We start from the raw sequence: 7,593 nt of genomic DNA, 5'->3' as shown, positions 1-7,593 counted from the left end.
CAATAAATATCACATAAATTAGTAAGATTCAATGATTTAAATTATCCTTCAAATCAAAACACTTTTTAAATTATAATTAATAATAAAATAATAACTCTACCAAAATAGTAATATTTCATAATCCCGTTATTACCCTAGTTGAGGATTCCAGGCTGGCGTTTAAAAGGGTATTATGGTCTTCTGAATAGTTTCACAGCTATTAATTGATTGCTTCGCTTAATTTTCAATTGTGAATTCTCAAATCCAGTACTTTCTCCTCTCGACTCGTGCTCTCTCATCTTCTAGGTTATTTTTCTTCTACTTGTTGCATCTTCTTTGATCTTGTCGTATTTTCTTTGTTTCTCTTCTCTGTTGTTCTTGAATCTTGATTCTTGAATCTAAGGACTGTTTCAATGAAGTTTTATTGTAATTGCTTTGGAATCAATCTACTTTTAGGAGGCATAGTTAACACAACTATAATCATGTCGATTTGTTTTTATGTTAACCCTAATTTAATAGTCAAGTTTCTTTTTAAGTAATATAAAGTAATTAAAGGGTAAAAAGAAGTTCCCCTTAAAGTAAACTATAATCCATAGAATAAATCTAACTAACGCCTATGATAGGTTGTTTAATGGAAAGTCCTTTCCCAAGGATAACAGTGAATTTATGAAATCGAATTTATTGGTGAAACACGAATTTTAGTGAATTGGATGAGTTCTCTGTTGGTTTCCTTTGTATATAGAAAACTTCCAGTTTAATATCACAGTACCTGCAATTTTCTTATTTGTGTGATTATTGCTTCAACTTGTGATTGTGTGCTAAGTTTTCTGAAAAATCTGAAATAGTAAAACTTATGAAAAGGCTATCCTGAGTCATCCAACGATCAGCAATTGTATGAGATGTTGGTGATTTTCTTTCTATTTTGTTATATCAACATGAAGAACTGTGTTTTTGATAGTATCGTCTTTTTGGTTTATTGTTCTTTTATAGGTTAGCTGAGCCAGTTGAGTTTGGGGTACTCAGAGATAGAAATCATGGTAAATTTTCTGTTCTTTGCAGTTTATATGCAGCAATACTTTTATTGATTCTCGATATATACTCCCATGGTTGTACTGATATTTTTATGCACTATTTTAAGAATAAGAAGGCATCCTGGTGCAATAAGCTAGGGCAAGGGCCAGGCCATATTGGATTTAGCAGAAGTTGTATTTTGCTAGATTCTGTTTTAAGAATAAGAAGGGAATCCTGGTGCAATAAGCTAGGGCAAGGGCCAGGCCATATTGGATTTAGCAGAAGTTGTGTTTTGCTAGATTCTGTTTTAAGAATATCGTCTAATATTTGTGTTTCTGACTGAAGTTATACTCAAGGGTTTCTTAGATAAGAGTTGAAGATCTAAGTGCCATCTTAGGGAGCGTTGAATTTGTGAATAGAATGTCCATCTGTAGGGGCTCACTTTCTCCTTTTTGGGAAAAACCTAAGAAAAGAGGAGGAACATGGTCTCTATGATAGTAAATAGGGTGAGTACATTAAATTACAAAAGTTTGTTCTCAGTTGTCAAGATGGCATGAATGACAAATTTCTGAGAGTCAGCAGTTGTATATTTTGGTTCATTCACTTGAGTAAATATCTAGATTATGGATTTCGATTGATGTTACTACCAATGATACACCAGGATGAAGTACCAAAAAGCCACAATTGTATGAATTAGATGTTTTGCTACTACTCTTTCATTCCTTTGCTCTATGGTTCTTCAATTAATTGACTGAGATTCATCTTAAAGCGATACATTCCATGGAAAGAAATTACAGAAAATTCATAGGAGAGAGAGTGAGAGAGCAATAGGGTGAGCTGATTATCGAAAAGCTTGGTCAATGATTCAGATGATGCCTCTCGGAACCCCATTTTAAAATGGCTAAAAAGGTGGGGCAAAATCCTATGGTGTTTAGGTTTACCTTTCAAATTCACTACTTTGCTGGTCCACCCAAATGGCTGCGAAAAATGGCCTTGTTTCAAGATCCACAGGCCCATATCCTGTCTCTAAACAAACCTTTGTAGACCTACAATAGAAGCAAAGTTTTGTTTACAGAAACATACTATTGAGAACGCACAACCTTTAATTGGAACTGGCTAAACTGACTTGCTTTTCCATTAGCTTCCCTAAACATGGCCAATCATTGAATACATCTACCTTCAAAGGAGCATTTTCTTTGTTGAATGTAGTGTTCCTTGTTTGATGTTATTTATTTCTGTTTCGTAGCCTTTAAAAAACTACCATTCACTCTATTGATATATATCTTCATTAGTGTTATCTTCATTGGTCATTATTGTACTTTTTGATTTGTGATCTGCAGTTTTTTGATGGATATGGATATCATGGAAGATCATTTGAACAGACATACCGGTGTTATCCTGCATCATTCATTGATAAGGTTGGAATGCTTTTGAAAAGACAAATTTATTTTAATCTACTGCTGTTAATTACCTGTGAAGGTTTCCCAAAATTCTTCTCGTTCCTTTGGCTTCCATTAGATTGTTTTTCTCACAAAATTTTACTTCAGTCGTCTTCATTTTTTCATTCTTCTAAAGTCTAATATAGGTGGATGATTTATCTTGATATAACTATCTAGAAGAGCTTTCCACAAAAGTAATTTTTAAGTCTCATGACATCTTATTTCTGCAGGTTGCATCATGTGCATTTGTTGTTAAAAAGAAGGGGGTTGGGTTGGAGAGGGAATGGATTTTCTTTTATTAAGGGGAAGGTGGAGGAATTTAACTGTTTAGTAGTTCTTCTTGGTATAGTTATACAGTGAAAGAAGTCTTCTTTTTGACCTATATGCATATTATATGTGATTGGAGATGGGTCTTATATGTGTATTAAACTTGTATTTTAGATGTTTGTCCCACATTCGCTTCTAGCACTGCAATTATTTTTGCTTTATATTTATTTTCTGTTACTTTTTCTTTAATTCTGATTATGTATGTTTAATACTTTGCAGCCACAACTAGAAAATGGAGACAAAAGTAAGTAATGCCAATAGTTCTTTTTTGGATCTGCAGTAGGTTATTTGAGCATCAAGTCTTATGCTGTTTTTTCTTTTATTTTTTCCAGTAATAATGCCTCCCTCTGCCCTTGATCGTCTAGGTCAGTATCCTTGTTCTGTATCTTGGCATTTTCAGTTATTTAGATTTTGCACCATTATCAGTTGGCAGCTGGTTCTTTTCTTAACCATATTGAGTATTGAATGTAAAATTTTGCAGCATCACTTCACATTGATTACCCAATGTTGTTTGAGCTTCGAAATACTTCCACGGAGCGGGTTTCTCACTGTGGGGTTTTGGAGTTCATTGCAGAAGAGGGCATGATATATATGCCATATTGGGTACATATCATTTCTGTGTGATTCTGTTTTCTTGGGTTCAGTTCAACTGCTGTGCATAAACTCACTTTTAATGTGGACCTTGTAGATGATGGAAAATTTATTCCTACAAGAAGGCGATACTGTGACAGTGAAAAATGTAACTCTTCCTAAGGGTAAATATGTCAAGCTACAACCCCATACGAAGGATTTTCTGGATATTTCTAACCCAAAGGCCATGTGAGTTTGCTGAAGCCTTTTTTTTAAGAATATTTTTGTGGCTCGGTTCTGTTTTATGTTAGTGGGTGTGGAGACCAATTGTTTCTGCATAATTTTTTCTAGAATTCATGGCACACTCGAAAGGAAAATTCAGCAAGACAAAAGAAATGCTCGCTCTGTCCCAATTCACATTCTTATGGGGGGGCATGAATTATTGAGTTAAGAATTGAAACTTGTGTTAAAATGAAAGTGGGTTCAAAGTTGTAGATGAAGTAACTTTTTGAAATTAGTTACTTCTTTACAGTATAAAATAGGTTCCATTGCATATTCTAATATTAACAGAATATTTAAGAAGTATCAAATTTTGCAGATAAGAGGAGAATAAATTGGAAACAGGTATAAGAAATAATGATCATCAAAATAGGAGAGCACAATTTTGTGTTTAAACTGTCCCACACTTTCATAATTTGACTTAATAACTTGATACCCCTACCGTTGTTGCAGACCCAAGAAGATCAAGTCATTCCATGTTCTTGAGTTAAAATTAAACTTGAGGACAGTTTTGTGTTTAAACATTTAGGAGAGATCACAAGGCAAATTCACACGGATCGACACTTAATTGCTGGTATAGATAATTACTAAACATTGGAGTTTAGTTAGTCTGGTGCCAAAGTGCACTAGGTCTTGTTCTTAATAAGTTAAAAGTTGACTTAATTTTAAAGTGAGATTGCTTCAGCAAATGGGTGTATAAAGAACTTCATAGAGCAATATCTCTCTCTTTGTTGCTGGATTAACTTTTTGTGAGATAGTTTATGAGGTAAAAGTTCCCTTGTAGAACTAGAATTACCAATCGGTTTGCCTTTGGAAACACAGAAACATTATGTTATGCAGGATTGAAGTTCTTTTCTCTGACATGTAACTAAGTAGGTGGGGAAAGCTGAAAAGGGCCTAGGGGAAGAGATAGAGATCCATGCAAGAAGTGCTTATGGCTCAAATACTTCCCGGATTAGTTTTTCTCATTATTTTTTTAAATTAAGAAAAAGAATGGTGCAACGTAGTGGTCGACATATCTGCTTTTATGAGTACAGGTGGAATTGAAATGATATCACATTGAGGGATAAACATGAATATATGCACAGGATTGGCTTCCTGATGACCTAATCCCTAGTGTTACACCTATTCTATAATTGATATATTTTTTCGTTTTTTGTCTGCTTGAACACTAAGCATAGATAAGTGGGATGATTGACCAGTACAATTTATTTTCATTTTTTATTTGAATTAGGAGAATTACATCTGTTAACTGGTCTAGCCAATATTTGTTTGTTCAGTTGCTTATTAATTTACTCTCATTTGCAAAAAAACCCACATACTATTGGAGGCTTTGAAGTTTGACTTCTTTCATTTACTGATGCAGCTTGGAGACAACACTCAGAAACTTTTCCTGCTTAACCACAGGAGATAGCATCATGGTGGCTTACAATAATAAAAAATATTATATAGACATTGTGGAAACCAAACCTTCTAATGCAATAAGTATTATTGAGACCGATTGTGAAGTAGACTTTGCTCCTCCACTTGATTACAAAGAACCTGAAAGAGCGGCTCCTTCTCGTCCAAGCAAGGCTCCAGCAGAAGGTGTATATTCTTCAAATTTGCTGAAATTAATTTCTTTCTTCACAAACTATAGTACAACCACATATTGCTTACATTAGTTGATCATGATGTGATACCCCCCATTTCGGACATATTTAATTGTCCTCATGGAAAATACTGATGATCAACCCCTAAAACCTATTTAAACTCTTTTATCATATACTATTTGAATGGCAGCATCTAAGTGAGGCAGTATCTTATATGGTTGTGGAGACGAGTTCTAGAAATTCTTAGTAACACTTAACACTAGATTTCACATGGAAATTGCAATTGCCCAATCTTTCTACACCTTTAGTTCATTTATAAACTATACATTTATGTGGTTAAAAAGGCAGCCCAGTGCACTAAGCTTCCATGCTGTAAATTTGTGTTTTTCACATATTTTGTACTTTGATATCCTGAACTGGAAAACATTTGATCAAGAATGAGAGTCTTTCTTGATATTCTTTGACCTTTTGGAAATGGAAAGACTCTGATACTTCCAGGTTGAGATGTTTGGCCAATTGTTATTTCGCTGGTGCAGTTCTAGGACTTCACTTTTCATTCATATTGTTTCTTCCTGTAATTACTGCAGAACTTGCTATATCTTCACCTATTTCTGTAGCTTAATTATAATAATTTTTTGCTCATGTAGTTGAAGAGGCTGCCGCAGAAGTTGAGCCTAAATTCAACCCTTTTACTGGTGGAGCAAGACGTTTGGATGGGAAACCCTTAAAACAGCAACCTCCACCTTCCTCTTCTGGGTCCTCAGACAAGCAAGTCGATGTTACTAATGGTGGTAAGAAGTTTGCTGCTGCAGCTTCAAGTTCCCAAAACTCTAGTCGTCAGTCACAAGGGAAGCTTGTATTTGGTTCAAATGCAAACCGTGCTCCTGAGAAACAAAAGGTTTATCCCTCTACACTTGGCAGACTATAAGAATCCTTAAAAATTATCTATACATATCCTTTTGGTAGTTTCAAGTACCTTGCTAATCTCGCCCTGTTAATACTCTCGTCCATATGCAGGAACCTGTGAAAGAGGAACCTCCAAAGAAAGAAGAACCCAAGTTTCAGGCTTTCTCTGGGAAAAAGTACTCCTTGAGGGGTTAATTGCATATTAACCTTTTCTTTTGTCAGTCAAATATCTGAATTATATTTAACTTATATAACTTACTGTATAAATCCATACAAATTAGGTTTCATTGACTATTGCCAATGATGGAATGATGCACTCCTATTCATGAGAGTGATCTTAAAAATGGTTGGTTGGCGTAGACTCTCTTATAAAGGCATTGTTTGTTTTATTACTCTAGTTTCGTGGTCTTTAATTTTTGCTCATCAAATTTGTGGCTTTTAGTTTTTATCTATGCTTTTCATTCAATGAAAATTTGTGGGCTAAAGTACTTTTATTGTTGACCTAATTTTGCTCGGCACAAGTTCATGGAAGTTTTGCCTTATTAGACACAACTTGTTGGTTTTGAAATTGAACTTGTGCCTCTATTGATGTAAAGGTTTTGGTGGAATTAATTGTCTTCTGAAATGAAAGTGTAAGTTCTGTAGGAACTAAGTTAACATAATTCATTGCTTCTGAATGTTGTGTCTTGAAATTCCTAAAGGAAATCAAAACAATTGAAGTGCTTTTTTTTTTTTTTGTGATTTAGCCAAGTTTAGACTCCTTTAACTTAGGTTTAAAAATTATTATTCAGATACATGCGTATATTTTGTCAGATATATATACACTTAATCAAATACATTGATAAAAAACTAGATACATATAATCTAACTCAATAATGTGTCAAATTTATTAATAATATGTGTAAATCTCGAATACATGCGTATATTTATTCATATACATATACACTTAATTGGATACCCTAATAAAAAATAGATACATATTAGCTTAACTTAATAATGTGTCAAATACATCAATAATTGCAATTTGATTCAAAAAGTATTTTTCTCATCTTCTCCCTCATTAAGGTTTATCACAATTACTGCATAAACTGTCACGCCTTAAACTCAAGGGGCGCAACTGGCTCCTAATGCCAGAACTTATGCCCGAGCCGACCCTGCTGAACCATTTGCTACTAGTGCATGGCAGCCACACGCAATCAAGAAAACAAACAAGTATATCTCGGCTTAAAATTAAGCCCTCGGCCGGCAAGACCCCTGTCAACAGATCTATAAAAGAAATAGCTACTCCCAAGAGTTCATATAAAGAAATAGCCAACTAGCACAAAAGTCCTGATTGGGCCGTCGAGGCCACCATGATCTCTATAGCGAAACTGAAAGTAGTATATATCAATACAATAATCAAACAACTAACAAACATCAGCAAACCAACAAACTACGCCAGCATGGCCGTAACGTAGATGTACACCCCACACACTAGTCTGCAAGCCTCT

General features: G+C 34.5%; 1 protein-coding gene across 1 annotated transcript; it reads left to right on the top strand.

Moving 5' to 3' along the window:
• The first annotated feature begins 244 nt into the window (after nucleotides 1–244).
• On the top strand, nucleotides 245–6,500 carry LOC125816888 (uncharacterized). The gene is made up of 10 exons (XM_049496536.1): nucleotides 245–285; nucleotides 970–1,016; nucleotides 2,331–2,408; nucleotides 2,976–3,000; nucleotides 3,089–3,121; nucleotides 3,238–3,359; nucleotides 3,445–3,575; nucleotides 4,972–5,192; nucleotides 5,845–6,095; nucleotides 6,215–6,500. Exons 2-10 carry the CDS (start codon nucleotides 1,014–1,016, stop codon nucleotides 6,296–6,298), a joined length of 948 nt encoding a protein of 315 aa, XP_049352493.1. The 5' UTR covers nucleotides 245–285; nucleotides 970–1,013; the 3' UTR covers nucleotides 6,299–6,500.
• Nucleotides 6,501–7,593: the final 1,093 nt, after the last annotated feature.

The sequence above is a fragment of the Solanum verrucosum genome, unplaced genomic scaffold (assembly GCF_900185275.1).
Source record: "Solanum verrucosum unplaced genomic scaffold, falcon-dt-bn FXZP01000261.1, whole genome shotgun sequence".
NCBI lineage: Eukaryota > Viridiplantae > Streptophyta > Magnoliopsida > Solanales > Solanaceae > Solanum > Solanum verrucosum.
Note: the sequence above shows the minus strand (reverse complement) of the source record. Positions and strands in the feature narration are given on the sequence as shown.